The 19,607-nt window shown below is 43.3% G+C and overlaps 1 protein-coding gene across 1 annotated transcript in view; it reads left to right on the plus strand.

Annotated features, from left to right (window-relative positions):
* Nucleotides 1–5,454: 5,454 nt before the first annotated feature.
* Nucleotides 5,455–19,607, plus strand: part of LRIG1 (leucine rich repeats and immunoglobulin like domains 1) — a gene marked incomplete at its 5' end in the record, with an annotated part of 53,284 nt that continues 39,131 nt past the window's right edge. The window contains 2 exons of the mRNA XM_010164833.1: nt 5,455–5,526; nt 10,423–10,497. Coding sequence (XP_010163135.1) covers nt 5,455–5,526; nt 10,423–10,497 — 147 coding nt within the window. The remainder of the gene's footprint in view (nt 5,527–10,422; nt 10,498–19,607) is intronic.

Here is a 19,607-nt window from a genome sequence, read left to right on the forward strand (position 1 = left end):
ATGCCTGTCATCAAAAGGTGTAGAAATGCTTTTGACATAATCTTCCACACTGACAGATAAATGGTTTTGACGTAAGGGTCGGAAACCTTCACTGTGCTGAACAGAATTCAGCCATCATCATGGGGAGTGGAGACCAGGACCCACGTGTCTATCTATTCCTTTGTCTGGTGAGTTATCTAGGCGCTTCTGTTTTTCAAAGGAGAGATGGATTTTCTCTGTGTTGGCTGATTTCCCAAACCAGAGACAAAACTTCTACGTGAACTCTGTTTACCCCACACCTTGACTAGGGAGGCAGGGGTTGGCATCTCATGGTTCAAAGAGCTGAGTGGACTCTTTATGTGACAACATGACTACTTTTGGGAGACAGTTTCTACCTGGTTATATTTAATGAGACTTTCCTTGCATGACTACTTTTGGGAGACAGTTTCAAGGCAGACTGTCTACCTGGTTATATTTAATGAGACTTTCCTTTCAGTCTTTGCAACGTTCAGTGATCCACAGTGCCATTTTCACAATGCTAAAGGCAAACACTGCTTTCTTATTTAGAAACTGGAATGGATGAATAGGCAGAACAGGATCCTTCCCATGTTGATTTAACAGACTCTCAGTTCCTGATCATGGGGCATCTTAGGGACAGGAGGGGAAAAACCCAACGTTGTTGGATTAGCCAATACAAGGAAGACTTGAAGTATGTAATAGATAAATAATGTGCAGAGCACTTCTTATGCCATGAAGTCAAAATAAAGTTCTTTAAATAGGCTTAAACCTCAGACCACTTCTATTCAACAGGGAAAAAACTTCCTGAATGTTAGGGGCTACTGAAGTTGGTGCCTCTGCTCTGACTTCTCTGCCATCTGTAGAAGGTTCTGACCATTGTAGGATGCTTCCCTGAACTTATAGCCCAGGCTCTTGTCCAGGATTTATGTTGGTTGTCTGTTGAATTCTGTTTCTTTTTCACAGTTGCCTTGGAGGGATCAAAATATCCCCCCATCAATAACTCAACAGAAACATGTACCCATGCAGAGAAGCAGGCAGGACACGGGGTAGTATGCTTTCTGTGTGGGTATGCCCACACTTGGGCACAGCTAACCCCATATGTAGGTGCAGGTGCCAGGACATGGGCTGACCGCATGCCAAAGACCTGGTCTCTTGGGACTGGCATAAAACACTGTAGATGATGCTTTATAAGCTGCCTCTTTGAAGAGATGCCCAGCATGTGAGGTAACTCAAGTGGCTTAGAGGAGTGCTGATTTGGGAAAGGACAGAGTTTTGGCTTTGAGTTTTGAGGGCTCTTTCTTTGAAGAAGCCATTTTAGAATATTGATGTCAGAAACATTGACTCGGCGTGAGCTCTTGCACTAATGCATGGCATCAGACCAAGGGGCTCCTCAAGACAGAACGTGTTCTGTGCAATGGGAGGGCAGAAACATGGCAGTTTTCAGTGATGGAACAACTGTGCCCCCAAGCTTGGCATCTCCAACCAGCACTGCTGAGCTGATGGGGATGTTACAGCCCCTCCAGTGCTTCATGAACTGCTCTAAATCTGGGACGTGTGCTTAGTGGTTGGGGGAGCATCATACGCACCCATGACCTCAGGTTTTGAGTTCCCTTTATTTGCATTACTGGAGCCCAACCAAGATTGAGGCCTCATTTCATCAGCATCAGGCAAACCCAGACAATACCTACCTCAATTTTATTTACAGTCTAAATAGACAAGAGAGACAAAGGGTGGCTGTGGAAACAAAAGCTCTGGAGAGGTGATGTGACATGACCGGGTCACCCAGCAGGAGATTAAGAAAGCCAGGAATAGACAGAGGTTTCCTGACTCCCGGTCCCAATGATCTATCTATTGGAGCACGTTAATTCTTTCTCCCATTTGAATGCTGTGACTAGCATGCCAAATACTGCCTTGTGAGGGGATCTGAGTTCTGGGAAACACATCCTTTGATTGCTAATGCTTCAGGCTAGAAATTCTTGGGCACTTTAATGTAAATTAAAATTCAGCTAGTCTCAGAAATAGAGTAAACTGTTTATTTTGGTGTATCTATTTAATTTCAAGTCTCGTGTTTATTTTGCACTGACTCTATTTCTAGCTTTCCCTTTTTAATGCATGACATGCTTCTCCACTGATTTTTGAGCAGTGTATAGTGTGTTTGATGGGGATAGTTGGTGGTTGGAGAGGGTGATATGGGGAGGACTGAAGGCTTTGGCGTACAAGAAGGTGGAGTTCACCTGTGTTTCTGCAGTGACCATCAGAAAGTCTGTTGCAGGAGCAGGCAAAGTACAGCTGTGCTGTCTGAAGAGACAGCTACTTGTGCAGTGACTTCAACGTTCAGACTTCTTGAATTGCAGAAACAATAATGAGAAAGTCTCTTTGGATGGTGTTAAACTGTGGCCATTAAATCCTTTAATTTACAAAGACCTTTGTTTTCTCCTTGTGAACTTGTGAAGTTCATGTCAGCATCACTCAGTGCTTGGGCAGTGGGTAAACCAGGGGTCTGGCTCCTTTGATAAGCGTAGGGATAATCAGTTTGGTGCCTGTGATTCTCAGTGCTTGGTTCATAAAATAGCCTCTTAGCCTATTGTAGAGGAATGTTTTGAAGATAAATGCATTACCTGAAGAAATGCAAAGATTTGCAGCAGTAGAAGGCACAGAAATACATGAATACAGATGGGCTCATGCACGGTCATGACCGTGGTTGCATTTCCCCCTTACAGGTTGTCACTAGTGTTTCTGTGTCAGCTTTGTCTTTATTGTGTTGAGCCTGTAGGACATTACCTGTTGTATTTCCTCTTTCTGCCTGTACATCAGGCCAGGGACAAGCTCCAACCTGATCTTGCTGTGTGGTTTTTTTATAAAACATAAAAAAAGTAGTAATGTAATCTGTGGGCAAATTGCACTTTAATTCGTAATTGTGCTATGAATATGGACTTGGCTTTCAAATGCACTCTGAGTTTAAACTGCAGTTTGACTTTGATTTAGATAAATGCCTTTGAGTTTGTAGTGAAATGGATATCTCCTGTAGGCTGGTATTGATTTAAAGGTCTCTTGAGTGTTTTAAAAGACAGTGGGGGCTTACAGGACAAGCATATTTTAAAACTAGATGCTTGGTTAGGTTTTACACTCCTGTGTAGCTTCAGGTCTAGATTCTGCTAAGAGCCAGCCTGTGTTGTTGATTTGTAGAGCCTGCTTTCGCAGCAGGTATTGGCAAAAAATTGAACATTTCAGGCAAGATGCAAGGAGCTGTCTTCAGAGCTGACTGCTCTGAAACGATGGGGAACGGCGTGTGTGTGAGGACTATCGAATGATTCCCGTGTGCAGGGGAATGCTTTGAGGACTTCCCATAAATGCATTAAAGGAGGGCAGGTGATCAATAACTGCTTTTTCATTCGAAAGAGGTGTTTATCGCTTCCTGCTAATTGTGCAAAGTTGGTAAGCTTTGTAGCCTTTCAAGTCTTGGTGTTTGTAAGTGTTGCTGTAGGCCTAGATTTCTCTTTTGCTTTACCACAAAGTGCACTGGGTTAGCACAAGCAATTCAAACAGCAGGTCACTGTCTGTGCTCTTCTGGCAGCTGCCCATTTTTTTGTGTCCCTCAGCTCTCGGGTCATGTAGCATGCGTAAAAGTTCATTAGGTGCCTTGGTGACTTAAGTCCTGTTTACCTGTTTGGACTCCAGACCTGCTTGGGTTCTGTGGGCACAGATTTAAAACAGAGGTAATACACAAAACAGGGAAGATTGGCCAGTTTTCTAGTCAGACAGGCTTGGTGGTTTGAATAAGCAGCTGAATGTTTGAGGGCTTATCTGAAATCAGACCGTGAATCTTTTGGGTCATGTTCAGAGGTGCAGTAAGAGGGTGTAACCTCCCTGCAGAGGAGATGGGAGGGTTGAGTTTTACCCAGGATAATATCCTAGAGTAGGGTGTGGAGCAGGGTAAAATTAAAGTAGGTCCCCCTCACAATTTCCTTACAGCTTCTTGTGGTTGCTTTTCTTGCTACCACCCATCCATTTGCCTCCCCACTCTTCAGATTACACACTCACAGGAACATGCCAGCACTGCATACATCATGTTAATTAGGCCATTTGTTAATTTCCACATCATTAGTCACTTGGTCTTAATTGATCTGTGCTCTCCTAGTAAGTCCCTAGCTGCAGGTTTGACCTGTGTGTGTGATGTGCTGATAGTGCAAATGTAGGAGGGGAAACTTTGCTGTTGCGCTGTGTGATGCTACAGCAGAGCACGGCAAAGCTTTTGCTTGTGGTTTTCAGAGTTGGTACTTTATTTGCTTTATTTTGTCCGTTTGCTGATTTCAGATAATACAGCACAACTTATTTCCCACCCTCTCCATCACTAAAGTGCTCTAATGTGATCTAGATTTGTTGGTACCTAGAAGGTGTTGGTTGAGGTTGCTGAAGAATGAAGCTTGTACTACTGTGTGACCAGCTGAAAGCTGTAATCACACTGATTTTAGAAATAAAAAAAACCAACCAGTGTTTAGTGATACAGTAATAACATCTTGTTAGAAAACACAGAATATACTATATTTATGCATGTGAGAAATGATAATGTCGTCTTTGCAACTAGGAGGGCTCAGCTCCTTCAATGCAAGGAACTAAGAAAGACATCTGTGGCTAGAGATAAGGATGTGCTACTGAATAACTGCCTAGCATCTTATTATAAAAAGGAGGGGGAAAAAAACAAACCCAAAACAATAAAAAGGGGGTGGGAGATTAAAATAGAGTGGTGGGAAATTTAAACTACGTGGGACTTCATAGGTGTATCGGATAGGCTGTGAACCTTGGAGTACCTCAACCATAGGGAAGTAAGGGAGGAATTTTGCTATTGGGAATAGGATATAAAACTTTGTGTCGCTCTGGCGGTGTGTACCTACTGGTTAGGACACCCACTCTTGCAAGAATGTTTAATAAAAGTACTTCACTGAAGAGTCTGGCCAGAGTCCTTTAAAGCAACCGATTGCTTGTTTCTTACAATGCGTAGTAAATGTATGTACCTATGTGTTTTTTTGCATGTAGGTAGTATAGTGGTATATGAAAAAAGATACCCTGTGTGAATATAGCTATAAAATATTTAACAGAAGGTTTGTTGATTGCTTCAGTTCAGACTTTAATTTGTCAGGAAATATCCTATTCATCTGTGATTAGTTTTGTGGTTGGGAATAACAAATAGAAGAATAATAAATGTAATTGTGTAATATAAAGACAAATTAAAACCACACTAATGCAAAAGAGGAAAAAGCTTAGGGAGAGCTAGATAACGCTTTGATCACAAAAAGTAACTCAATGTATTCAGCAGAAAAGTGCTGCTCTGCCATGTTTAAGTGCTCTTGTTAAAAACAAACCCACCCTCCCAGTGCAGTCTGCAATAATTAAGACAACTATGTTTTGCTGAGCACAGTAACTGCAGTATGCTGACCCCACTGTCTTTTATTTTAACAGAAACCTGAGTTACAACAAGTTGACGGAGATTGATCCTTCTGCATTTGCAGGGCTGTCAAACCTGCAGGAAGTGTAAGTATTCTTTCAAATGTTTCAATTTTATTTTGCCAGGGTGGCTTGTGAGCCAGGAGGAAATTGTATATAGTTTCTTACTAAGACAGTACCCCTTTAGCTGACTTCAGTAAGCAGATTGGACTTGGTGTGGAAATTGTTGTTGTTTTTTTTTCCCTCCGTATTGTACCTGTGCTGGTTTTCTTTAAACTAATTAGCAGAACACAACATCCCAATTAAAACAGCATAGCTGTTATTGGAAATCATTGGAGTTTGCCTCCCTCAGTCTTGTGCAGTGCTCTGAGGGAGCAGTTCAGCTAACACACCTGAACATACACACAAAGCTCCTTGCTGAAAGGATAACCCTGAAGCAAGGCAGAACAGCTTGGATGGTGATACCTGATGCCAACCTAACCCAAATCTCCCAGGAAACAAAGGTGTAGTGTAGTGGATAACAAAGCACTTAACTGTGTCTCCTCCTCTCTCAGACATTTGTGCTCCTTTTGGAACCAGAACAAATTCAGTTTGAAGTCTGCTAGGAGAGGCTCAAACAGCAGAGCTGTCTTCTGCTTTGGTGGGGGAAGAGAAGGAGCTGGTGAAGGTCTGAGTGGCTGTGCCAGACCTCCCCTTACTGGTAGAAGAAACCTTGGTTGGGGAATTGCAGGACTTCCTAGCTCCTGATCTGTGTAAGTGCTCAGCAGTTACACTCATAGAGGAGCTGTGCTTGTCAGCTTACGCACAGCGATTCCTGGAGCTCTGATTTTGGGTTTTGAAAAACGAAAGTGACTGAAATTGCAAGCGGTGGGTTGAGGTAATGAGCTCATGTTTGAATGTTGAATCGCTGGCATACTTGAGGTTTGGGCTCTGTTTGAAGAGCTACTGATGCCTCATGGGAAACTGAAAAAACATTTCCTTTCAGAAACAATACTGTGCTCTGTGTGTATTGTGCATTTTCTCTTGTCCTCTGTCTGTTTTCATTAAGTGTTGGCTCTGGGGCTTGTGGAGGGGCCAGATCCTGTGATTCTTAAATCAGCAAACCAGTCTGCTGCAGTCGGGAGTTCTGCCTGGCTAATGTCTGCAGGATTGGACAGTGGGGATTTAAAGTAGTATCTCTGCCCTGCCTGATTGCCCCTGGCTCCCCTGCTTACACTAATAGTAGGGACTTGCTAGGGTTTAATGATGAAGCGAGGAATATGGATCAGGAGTGACTGTGGTGCTCTGCAATCAGTTCACTAACAGTCATCCTAGAGAGCAGTCAGGGAGGAGAGAGAAAGTGATGCAGGTGAGCAAAATGCTGCCTACAGCTTCTGTTTTCTCAACTTTTCTATAAACTGTGGAAAGCCTTAAATTGCTCTGTGCTTAAAGAAGAGAATCACAGCCCTGATCCCATGAGACTTCAGAGTTATCCTAACATGCTTGTGGCTTAGCAGTAGCTTTTAATTGTGCAAGTGCCTGAAGGCATGTGACTTCAGGGAGTGGGGGTTTGGAAACCTGTATGGCTTCTGATTCCTTAGGTAGGGAATTCCCTTGTGCAAAACGCTTCATGTGTTGAGAGCAGGACATGCCCTGCACTGAACAGTTAGCTTCTAAAAAAAGATGTCAGGGTTTGGGGGAGATAAGTAGTGCAGCCTGCAAAGTAATGGTGCAGATAAGAGCTGCTTGCTGTGTCAGAAAGGCAGGGTTAGGGAAAAGGGAGAGAGCAGAGGAGTGAGTAGGAGGGAAAGGGAGCAGTCAGAAATGGGAGACTGGAGGTGAGGCAGAGGTCTGGAGCAGAGCCTGGAAGGCAGGCTCTGGAAAGTGTGAGGGAGAAGCTCTATTAAAAGCCCTATCTACCAATCTTGGTTGCTTTTGAATAACAGCTAAACCACAGACCACTGAAATAAACTGCATTTCACAAAGAGAACCACATCTGTACTGACAGAGCATCTCCTTTCTGAATTTTTTTTAAGCACTTTACAAACATTCATGAAATAAGCATCATGCTGTGGCATGTCTTGAGAGCAAGTCAGTGTTTTGCTGTGTGCACGATGCTGGGCAAACCAAGTCACCCTCAGGGAAAGAGATTGCCCCAAATAATAGATGTATTGATAAGACCTGAAACCTCCCATGATGCTTCAAACGCAGTGCCTGTAGTTCTTGAGCTTTACAGATGAGACTCAGAGCTCTGTGTGTGTCTCTCTGTGAATAATTAGTGCAATGTATTGTGAAAACTTTTGTTTTCTCTTAATTTTAAGAAAATCTCTGTAAACCAAAAGATTTAAACTTAATGCCTTATCTTGGATGCTCTGTTTTGCTTCACTGAGATGGTAATAAAGTAATAGTTGTATTTACACCACTTTTTTTCCCTTTCCCTGGTTTTAAGCTGTTGTTTGGTGTCTTTTAAAGAAGCTTTTTCACATTAAAAGTTTTAAGTCTGTGTGGGTGAAATTTAGTAGCTCAAAGTGATATGAAACCGCATGATCCCACATGCTCTGAAATAAATAATTTTGTGCTGATGGAGGCTCAGGTGGAAGAGGCTAGAGTGTGACATTTCTTTCTTCCTTCAGGACACCTATGTTTTCTCTCATTGCCTTTGGTGTCTCCCTCCCCTCCAGGCTCTGTCCACTCTCATACCTTGATTGAAAGGGTGAGATGGAGGGTGCTGCTGTGGGATAGTCCCTGTGGTCCTTTCTGGGGTTTCCTTGGGTCATACGGATCATGGGATCCATGAAGGTCATGGTTGCACAGCTCTTCAAGTTTTCTACAAGCTCATTTGTAACAAAGAAGTAGTAACTGCTAAAATTCCTCTCCAAACAACTCACCTTTTATTTTCTAAAGTGCCTTTCACTGAAAGCTCTGGAGAGCTGTGCTATTTTTGAGCAGGCTCCATTTCAGCTTGACACCAGCCTGGCAACTGGACCGTAAATATTTTATATGGGTGGCCCCCCCTCTTCTTCTGCCTTAGCGTCCAGAGGCAACAGGTTTGTGTTGTCAAACATGAGGGCTAGGGAGGAGAAAGGAAACAAATTTTGAATTTGTTGAGCCTGACTGTTCTGGTTTGGGGGTTTTTTTTTTGATAATTTTTTGTTCCTTTACATGGGGAAGGGGGAAGATAAAGAAATCCCAGACAAATGCCAAGCTTGGCTGTCTATGCATTGGCAACTGGTGCCTGTGAGCCAAGAGAGAAAATGAGGTGGGAGAACCACTTCTGACTGACTTCTGACCTGACAGGAGGCTGATACATGAAAATCACACTTATGTCAGAGGAGGGTTTGACCAGTTGTTAGACGCCGGTTGGTGTTGAAGCTGCTTAACCAGAGCTGACCCAGACTAGCAGAGGGTGAGCCTAATTATCCTCCTTCTCCCATGCCTTTCCAAAAGATGCTCAGTTGGACGTTAATGAAAACATGGCACAAATATATGCACTTTAATGCTCTTTCCAGCTTGCTTTGTACCTTTGAAAGCTCTAGACCTTGCTATAATATGAACAACAATGAGCTTTTAGTTGCAAATTGGAGCTCCTTGCTGAATTGCAATGCATCTGGCTTTTTTTTTCCTCCCCTTACATTTTAGGTACGGGTATAATGTCAGAGGCAGAGCCAAGGCTGAGGAAAGCTTTTATCCCAGCAGTGCCTGGAACTCCTCATGAAATCAAATATCTTGCCTCCTCTCGAAGGAATCAGTAGGAAGTTCTGGGATGGATGTACTGCTGCCCTCTCCCACGTGCCAAAAATAGTTTTAATGGAAAGAAGAAGAGAAAAAAAAAGGGGGGGGGGGGATAAAATAAACCCCACCATAATTTAAGATTGCCCAAACTTGTGCCCACATCTTATCATGCCTCAGCTGTGTGATGCTCTGCTTCTCACACCTGAATTGTGATCTTTTGGAGATCCTCTGGCAGAGCCCCTGCAGAAGGGGAACAGTTTAAAGGCAGGCAGCAGAAACAGACCCAGCGAGGCTCTGCCTCAAGCAGCGGCTGGTCGGAGGCAGCCGGGGGTCCCGGGGAGCTGCCCTGTGCTCCTCGGCCTGGCAGGGGCTCGGCTTTAATCGCTTCAGCATGTGGCGCGAGGGGGGGGGGGGCGGGCAAGATGGTGAAGAAATTAGGGAATTTTCAAGCAGCCAGACAAGGGACTGTTACAGTAATTAATTGACTAATTCACCATACAAACAAGGGCTCTTTAAACCAAGGAAGAGCCGGTCACATGGCGAGGATCTGTTTTCAGTCAGAAAAACACTTCAAACATTAGGCCATTGAGGGGGGACATTTTTGTACCGTGTTTCCAGGAGTGGGGCCTGTCTGCAATTGCCATTAGCCCCAGGGGTCCGGGGCCAGGACCAGCTCACCTGGTTTTGGTGGCATTACTGTGCCCAGCACACCAGGTTTTTTGTATATTTGCTGCTGGCTTCATGGTGCTGCCCTTGCAGAGGATTTCCACAGGGCCTGAGGCCGCCATTCCCCACTGTCATGGCACCCCACTGCCCAGCCTGGCATGGGGGGACAAGCTGGGGCTAGCTCTTGGGGAAGGAGTTAAATTCAGTGTCCTGAGGACCTGGTGCAAGCAGTCTCCTATCTCAGGCTCAGCTCCCTGATGTCTGTGGGGACTTGGGCTGATGGAGGGCTGTGGCACAGGGCATTTCTTGGTGGTGCTTGACTTTGCTTAAGGGAGTGGGTGGAAGGGTAAAAAAAAGCCTTGCTTTTATAAAGAAGATACTGTGGGACCAGGTATGGTGGCTTTCATTTGTTAAAGGGTTGAGTTGGGAGGATAAGGTGGGACCATCAGAAAGATGCAGACAGAGCCCTTGAGATGGAGGCCTCTGCCATAATGCTGGTGTTCCCAAAGAGTCAGCAGGGGCAGATGAAGCGTCATGGCTGTCCCCTGCTCCCACAGGCTTGGTTGGAGGCTGCTTGCTTCAACAGTTATTTTCTGTTTGCTGCAGGCGACTGAACAACAACGAGCTGACCACCATTCCTTCCCTGGGACCTGCTGCTTCCAGTGTCCGCTCCCTCTACCTGTAAGTTACTCTGTTGGCCTTTGCCTTGGGGCTGTTTGTGGGGTGGGTTTAGCTGCTACTGACCAAGAATTCCGTGTGTGTCACACCCACTTCTGCTGACTCTTCAGACTTCATTATTGGGCTTGTTGGCACCTTCCTTGGAACATCTTCTGGAGTCCTATGATTTGTGTGAAGTTGGGCTTGATTAACGGTGTGTCAGTACTAACTTCCGTCAGTAAACACCATGGATTAGTTGCATATTGAGTAAAGTTATCTTTTTTCTCATCTGCATTTGGGTTTCAACCATTGACACACTTGTGATATTAAGGGAGTATATAATTTTACCTTTTCTTTATTGTGCTTTTCTTTCCCCTGGTCTGGTAATTTCTTCTTTTCTCTTAAAGCCAGAGACTGTTCACATCTTAATCTTTCAGGGAACTCATTCCAGACCTGTTTTTATGGCCTCTTTCAACTTCTCTTTTTTTTTTTTCCCCTGTTCTTTTGAGAAGGTAATTGGTGATTGTAAGGCTAGATCTGCAGAAGCTTTGAAGTTCCTAACTTTAGTAGTTTAGGTGCCTGCAGAAGTGTTAGACACCTGAGAGCCCTTGTGTGTCTGCCACCGAGGATCCTGAGTTGGGGACACTGCTGAAGGGAATAAAGACATTATAATATCAAACCTCTTAATACCTCAAGAGTGTTGATTTCTAAAATTATTTTTGCATGTGTCTGCTTGTAATGCACACCAAGAAGGAATTTTGCTGAGGTATGCATGATACCTCCCAAGTTCCTGGGAAGGGAAGTGGTTATAGCTAATACGGACTCTAGCAAAGTGCTTGAGAAGTTCGAGCGATGGCTTCCAGCGTGCATGGCCGTGCAGCATACACCTACAGGCAGGTGTACATATTTGTCATGGATTTGTTTCTCCTTGTAGTGGAAAATGCCCATGTCAAGACCACCAGGTGTTTGGCCTCTCATGCTCAAAAGACTCCAACTTACTTGGCGACAACCTTGATCTGTTGACTAAAAGTTCATTCCTGTTACTTAAATCAAGAACAGAATTGAGTGAAATGAATTGGCACTTTTCCTGTTTTTCCATTAGGCAGTGTTAAAATATGTAAAACAGAAGAACTTCCTCACCATCTTAATTCAGTTTAGTGATCTTAACTTCAAATTGGTGTCTGTATCTTACTCCTGTTACGAAGTGTTTAGCTTTTATTTGAGATATGGCGCCTTCGATCTCTTTCTTGAGTGTACTGTGTTCCTGCAGAGCTTATGAAGAGCCAGAGTGCTCCTCTGCTATCACTGGTGCTGGATCTAGCAAGTGTCTCTGTTAAATGAATAAGTAACCACCTCTGGATGGAGGGATGTGTGGCGTGTGTCCTCAGCAGTTATCAGACCTGTTAAATGTGTGACATGCAGTTGGTGTGAAACCATCTCATTTGCTTTGTGCCTCCTGCCACAGCCTCTTCCTGCTCCTGTGCCCACATGTGAAGTCTGGATGTGTGATCTGGGGGCTGCTGGCTGCGGAGTGGGGTGGTAAATCCCTCTGAGCAGAGTCCCTTGTTTAAGGCACGATCCCCTGACATGAGGGGCCATCTGCCTGCCACTTGAACTGAGCTCACCAGACTGCCGCATAACCCACTGAGTTATGCACCGGGATTCAAAAAACTCCAGAAATCTGATTTATGAGTGGAAAGCTTGTGTACAATTTACCATCCAGGACATAGTTTTAGGCCCCCCATCTTGGCTTTTCTTTCTCACGAAGTCTATAAATGATCTGAGTTTCACAAGCCTCTGTTGTTATTTTTGCTATTAATTTTGCCGTTGGCGAAGGACCAAATTGCTAGAGCTTTTTTTTTTTTATTATTATTCCTGAAATGAAATAAGCATTTTGGAAAGGAGGAATAATGATTTGTAGAAGGCAGTAGATTTACAGCTCCTCTGAAATTTCAGAGTGGTGCAGAAGGAAAGGGAAGGTACAAAGCCAAATGATAAAAAGGACAATATTCTAAACAGACCTGCTTAGTATCACTTTCCAGAAATCTGTATTGCCTTCCTCAGCTGCTACACATAAATAACTCTGATAGTGGGATTTGTAATGCTGCTGTCATACCTCTCTGCAAGAAAGATCTCTTTGTTTAGCTTGTTTCAGAGAATGCTACTTTTTTTCCCCCCCTTGCATTTCCTTTTAATTTTTACCAAAGGTAAAAATAATCTGAAAGATGTTCTAAAGTACCTGCTTTAATCAATGTTGCTGACTAACTCACATTGGAATGATTTGCTGAGGAAGTGAAGCTTTCTCCATCCTTGGGAGTCTTTAAATCAATTGGATGGCTTCCTAAAAGATAGTCCTTTATTTCAACTCTAGGTTAATGGGCTTGATAGGCAAATTGTTTGGTAAAGTTCTTTGACCTTGTGTGATGTAAGGAATCAGATTATATGGTCATACTGGTTTCTTCTGGCCTTCAAATCTGTGAAGTAATAATTGGGGAGACTGCCAAACCAAACCCAGGGTGAAGACTCATAATGAAGGCTGTGTACTGAGGAACTAGTTTATGTTTAAGTATATAGTGTTACAGTGTATTCTTACTGCTAAAGAAAAATAAATATATTTCCTTTTTTTTTTTTCAGTGTTTAGAAATGTGTGAAGTGTGTTTACCTCACAAACCTCTGAAGTAGGTTTTGTATATTGCATGTGGTTAAGTATTTCCAAAGGGCTGTGAATGCATTATAAGAGCAAGGGTTGTATATTTGTCACTCAAAACAGCCCTTTTAAATTAGTTACTTCATCTCCTACTCTTCCTAAACTGGGGAAGAGAATTTTTCTCTTTTTGGTACTGGGAGAAAGAAATCTGCCATACTGCCAAACTCAAATTTTCCATAAAGGTTTTTTTAATAAGCTTGATTGCTTTGTATTCCCTATTTTTGGGTTCCCCATACCTGTTTCCATCACCCAAAACTTGCTTGACCCCATGTGTGTGGACCACGGGCCAGTTATGTATATATGCAAGCGTGTGGGAACGTGTTGGAGAGAGAATTCTCAAGGCTTTCTCCAAATCTTTGGATATTTCAGGCTGCAGAGGGATGTAGGCCTCACATATGTATCAAACATGCGATGTCCTGATACACTGCCATGAAATTTAGTTCAGTTTAATTATTCCTTGAAGAGTCAGTTTGTTTGCCTTGCACGTTGAAAATACTGCCAAAGTTGTTCATCTCAACAAGAGCAAACATAAGGGACTTGATAAGGTTTTTAATAGAACAGAAGGGAAAAATAATTTATGTATGGGTTCCCAAATAAAGGCAAACACTAAATGCAAACATCTGTTAGTGCAAACAAAAGCCAGGAAATTCAGCTGGGAGGGGGAGAGATTGAATCTGGATTCATTCCGAAATTACATCGGAGTAGCTGAGAGGAGAATCTTGCCTGAAATTCCCACAGCATTTGTAATTTAGCTACAGTTCCTAGACTTGGACATTTGGGAGTTGATGGCAGGATGTTTTCACTTGACATGCTCTTGGCTGAGGATTTCCCTTCCCAGTGTTCTACTGCAACTCAGTTGTGTTAACTCTATAGGTTCTTGAGAAGACTGTTACCTCATCTGGTGGGGAAGGACTGGATGGAAGAAACCATTTATTTGCAGCAGAACTGAGTCTGTTCGTATGCACTTTCCTCATTAACTTGATTGGAGGGTCTTTTAGCCTTGCTGGCATGCCAGGTAAGAGGAGGACCTGAGGTGCAATCAGCTCTGTATTGGTTTGCTACCATGGGTTTTCCATGAACCCCTGTGCAGACGCAAGCTCAGCCCTTACTCTGGAGCCTGTCTGCTACTGCTTCATCTACCTGCAGGTGGGTAAATGCATCCTGGAGGGCTTTTGGGATGTCTGCTTGGGATGATGGAGGTGGATCCTTGTCCTCTGCCCTGTCTCCAGGGTGTCCAGCCTGATTTGGTCAGCATCCACTGATGAAGGCATGCCAGCACAGGCTGTTACACAGCTGTAGAGCTCAGTAGAGAGCCTGCCAACCAGACCTCTGAAGCAAGTGTGGTAAACAGAGTGTGCTCTGTGCTACGTACTTAGCTGGCTAGGAATTAAGGAAGTTAACAGATTAAACACTTAAAAATAACTTTCACTTCTTTCACTGTAAGTCTTTTAAGCCCCCAACCACTTAGGAACAAAGGGAATAGTGACCCACAGCAGTGAGCTGTGTGTTAGCAACAGTCAAAGCCGTCTGAGATGCTTTGGCCTCATGATTTTCCTCTGAAAAAGCACAAATAACAAGGAAGTCAGAACAGGGATTTTTGAAGCAAAAGAGTGTGAAATAGGATTAGCTGATTCACAGAGGATGCAATGACACTCTGCAGCGTATTTACTGGAGAAAGCGAAATCAATAGGACTACTCTGCTGCCAAACTGAGCATAAAAGTCTCTTGAAGAAAATCAATCTTCTTTACAGGCTCATTAATGTAAAGATCAATTCACATTAAACTGTAATTAAACAGAGAGGGCTAATAGGAGAAGGGTAGGTGATCTACTGTGCCGCAGGCAAAAGATATCACGTAAAATCTGAAAACTAAATACGTGGAGATTTGGAAACTGGGAGTGGCAGGGAACATGCTAGGTCTGCTTGAAAAGACTGGTGAGCTCAGATGCTGATTGGGGCATGAAAAGACGGGTATTTAGGGTATTCCATCTGGATGTTGGGGGTAAGACAGGTCAAAGACTGCAGCCAGTCATTTCTGCATCAGGACTAATGTTTCCATTTGGATTGTGTGGTTTCTTGGTGAGCTTTTCCCCAAAGTGTTTGAGATTTCATTATAATTCTGGTTAAATTAGTCACATTATTGGTAATGTGACCCTTGTTGCTTGTCTGACTTTGGCTTTAATTCTCATTGTATCTCATTAGACCTTTGTACTGAATTAGTTAACTGGTCTTGGAGATCCCTAGTGTGGCAGGACTGGGATCATAATATTGATCTTCCTCCTGGAGCTGTTGCATCGTGCTTCCTTAGTGAAGGCTTGGGAAAGCAGCTGTTGCTTTAGTCTGTTTGCACTGCTTCACTAGTGTTGTCAGATGGGGTTTGCAGAGCCTCTTTCTAAAGATCCATGTGGGCCATTAGATTCTTGAGCTGCTGTTTGCTTTCATCCAAGACAAACGTCTCTTGCTATGTTAACTGAAAAAACGCTAGCAGTCACTGTGCTCTGCTGATCCAAGTGTGATCTAGCAAATACGCCTTTGTTTCAGCAAGCTTTGCCCAGGAGCTGAGGTGGTGATGTTGAGATGTGTGACTCCAGTTCATCTTCGATTTTTTTCCAAGTCAAGATGATGAAGACTTGGCTGAATATCAGGAGAACTGCAGCTTCAATTCCTGCCCATGGCAGCCTCTCTGGGTGACCCCATTAGAGAAAAGAGCTAAAAACTGTTGCATCCGTGCTGTTTGTAGAGCACAGCTCAAGCCTGAGCTGGTCTCTACATGAGGTGTGAGCTCACTTCATGTTCCTGACTAGGCCAGAGTATAAACCTCTGTGTAGGTGGTGTTGATAGTTGGGAAGCTTGGGCATAAATGAAGAATTGAGTTTTGAGCTAACACGATAGTGTAGATGTAGCTTTGGAGGCCATTTGTGGCCTGAGATCCTACTGTGCTAATTGCTGTACAAACAACTGCCTTGACCCCCAAGAGACTTAGTCTGCAAGTCATCTTTGCTGGAGTTAAAAAAGGATGATCTAACAATTAGAAATAAGGAGAATACTCTGTTAATTCCATCTGGCTCACAGCAAGTGGTTTTGTACTCATAAGCACAAAAATCCAGATGACTCAGATGCAGCCGTGTGCAGGGTCCAGTTGAAGTCAGCAGGCTCTGCTTGTGTGCAGGACGTGTCTTGGGAGGCTCAGAAAGCTGTGCAGCCTGCCATGCTGTGTCATTACTTGCACAAAGAAAACTCTCTGGTAAGTAAGGTGAAGTGGTATATGCAGGTGTAGATCCATCAGTGGGAGCAGATTTACCCCCAGCCTCTGCTTGCATCAGTTCTTACGTGGTGTAATGTCTACAGGGAGCAGTTCTCCAGTGTTTACTCAGGCAGTTCCCCTCGGAGGCTGGAGAGAGCGGTGCTTTCTGAGGATTTTGTCCATGCTACAGGCTACACTACACAGCTTCTGGTTTTGATTGTGAATATGCGGATGTGGAAAGGTGAATGGCAGAATGCTGGCAGTTAGGCTGTTCAGTTTGCAAGCAACATAGAGGCATAAGAGATTCTGAGACCCACCTCTCCTGTTTGTTTTGCTCACAGCTCGTAGTAAGACTCTGGTGTGTAAAGTCTGCTGGTTTTTGAGGCCAAAGACTGCAAGAGCCTTTCCCAGTGGAGGAAATTCTCATTAATCATGTGCTCCCAAGCACCAGAAGAGACGCTGTTTTGACTTCTCCTTTGGGCTGTTGGAACTGTTCTAATCATTTGCATGTCCTCTTCGAGCTTTCAAATATAGTGTGAGTGCATGGAAATGGCAAAAGATCTGAGGCTATTCCAGGGAAATGAGTAATCATTTCTTCTAGAAAAGCAACAGCAGCAAAGCATGTAGTTCTCAGACTCGACAAAAGAGTATCAGAAAACAATCTGGGCATGTGTAGAGCAGTGTAAAAATTGTCCAAAGGAAAAAGATAGTGAAAGTTGGTGGCAGCTCACAGAATACCAGTTGGCCCTTGAGGCTATTGTGTATTTACTGAGGAGAACTGTTTTTTGCAGCTGTGGCAGCTTCTCCTGCACATTGAGAATTGAGTTGGGCTGCACTAGGTCTGCTCTGACATCTGTGTGCTGCTTAGCAGGCCATGTTAGGTTAGTGTTTGTTCTGGAGAAAGAAGAGGACACAAGTGCTCTTGTGGGACAGAGCACAAGATGAGGAGTTGGAATACTGGAACAGTTTTGGGGTTTTTTTTGTCCCACGTATTCATTACACCTCAAGACCAAGTAAATTCTTGTTTGGGTGGGCCCACCTCTTCTGAGCTGAAGAGCAGGTATGGCCCCAGGGCTTGAATGTAAACCATCTTCTGGTGCGTTGTCCAAGAGCAGGTGTGTCATGTACAATGCACAAGATGGTTTCCAAGTTCTGTGCCTCTGCAGATCAAGTCTAGATTAGTTGTTAAGGGTCATTTGCGACCATGATCTTTTGTTAAGGTCAATATGAAAAATAGCCTCATATTTGAGCCTTAGAATAGCCCCAACTTGCTACTATTAATATCTGTGAGATTGACTGTCTCATATAATGGCACATGGCAAATAAAGCCCATGTCTACAAAAGCAATTCCTTTGTTAGTCTTCACAGGCTGAGCAGATTCCAAACATAAATAACTTGCTGAGTTGAAAGGTTGTGTGGGTTTTTTTTGGTGGCTGTATATTTGTTTGGTTTTTTTATTTTATTTTTTTTTTAAGCATACTGGAGTTTCTTGCTTAAAAACTGCTGGTAATGGCAATTTAATTGCAATTTAGTTTGTTCAGGGATGAGTAAAAGCAGAGTTGCAGCTGTAATAAAAGCAAGTTATTTCAGGGTAGAATTCTCTACCCATCTTTTTCTCCAAAAGCTTGGCTGATTCAGCTTTCTAACAAAATTGCACAAAATCAGGAGTGTCTCCGTATGTGTTACCATTTCTATGCTTTCACCCCTACTGAGATTACCCAGTTAGTCCTCATTATCAGTTGTCAATTTATTCTGGTTAGACCAGTGGTGCTTGCTCAGAGCAGCAGATAGATGCCTCGTGAGGACAAAGAACAAGTGTAGGGGTAGGATTGTGATTTTTATTTTGTTAAAGTATGGTGCCATAAAGCACTTTCAAAATCTCTCAGTTTTGTTTACCTTCAAGTGTCCTGGAAGGCTTGACACACAGGAACAAGTGTCTTTTAGTTCCTCTGCATGTAACAAGGCTAAAACTGTTTCATCAGAGGTGTTAAAAAATGAATCCTGCCCATGTGGTTCAAAGCCCAGTGAGTAAAACATCAATTTTGCCATTTACCTTCTGCTCTGTACGATGCTTAACACTTCCATCATTGCTTCCACTGGCACCCTTAGGAATAGTGTGTATTTCTGTGTAAAGGAACACTAGTGTAAACAGTGTTCCCTAAAATGTGATCCTGCCATCTCTAGGTTAGTAAAGATTAGCAAAAGTCATCTCTAGAAAGCTCACTTTTAACTGAATAAAAGCTGGCTACGTGCTGGATTTCCTGTTATTTTTAACCCATGTTAAATTCCCTGATTAATTGCAGAGATGGACAATAGAGATCACGTCAGAAGTTACCATCTTACTCTTACAAAAACAACCCTGCTGGGGGTGTGCGGGGTGAAAGATCTGATGGCTGGTTAAGGTAGATGAGAAATGATCAGTCATACCTTGAGATGAAGTGATCTCTTAAGAGGCCACCTTCCCTTCCAAGTGTGTGCATAACTCTTGCTTGTTAACAGGAATTCCGTGTGAATATTGATTGGGAATAAGTGGTTGGGTGAGTACATGTTCTGCCTGTCAAACCATTTAAAGTTCAATTGTGCATCAGGGAAAATAGCAAAGGCAGCTGGAAAATGAAACAGGAGTGCAGGGGCGTACGGGTGAAAAGAAAACTGTTTTAGTGGTCAGATCTGAGCAGAGAAAAGTAAGTTGTGGAGAGGGGAAGAGCAAAGAGATGATGGCAAAGGAAAGAATGTGTAAACAGATCATTGTTTTTAGACTTAAAATACCTTTTCCTATCCAATCCATATACTGGAGATCACATACTGTGTGGAAGCAGTTACTGAACAGAGGGGGCTTAAGAATAAACAACCAAGGAAAGAGATTGACCTTTCTGTAATTTTCCAGGTGCCCTGGGAAAGGAACAGCTTTTGGTGGTCTTACTGAAAATGTATATTTTCCCCCCTCCAGTTTATGCTCTTGAGACAGCTGTCATCTTTTTCAGAATAAGTTGAACTGAAGATGTAAATAGTCTTATTAAAGCTTGAAGAACTTGGTGGCTAAATGGTGATAAATGCTTACACTGATTTTTATGAGTTCTGCTCTAGGGAAGCTTGAACAGATAGTGTTTTACACCAACCTGGCTTAGCACAACAGCAGTTCTACTTCAGAGCTTAAGTTTTCTGTTCCCTGGATCTTTTGATA

Source organism: Antrostomus carolinensis, unplaced genomic scaffold (assembly GCF_000700745.2).
Source record: "Antrostomus carolinensis isolate BGI_N321 unplaced genomic scaffold, ASM70074v2 scaffold1823, whole genome shotgun sequence".
In the NCBI taxonomy this organism is placed as follows: domain Eukaryota; kingdom Metazoa; phylum Chordata; class Aves; order Caprimulgiformes; family Caprimulgidae; genus Antrostomus; species Antrostomus carolinensis.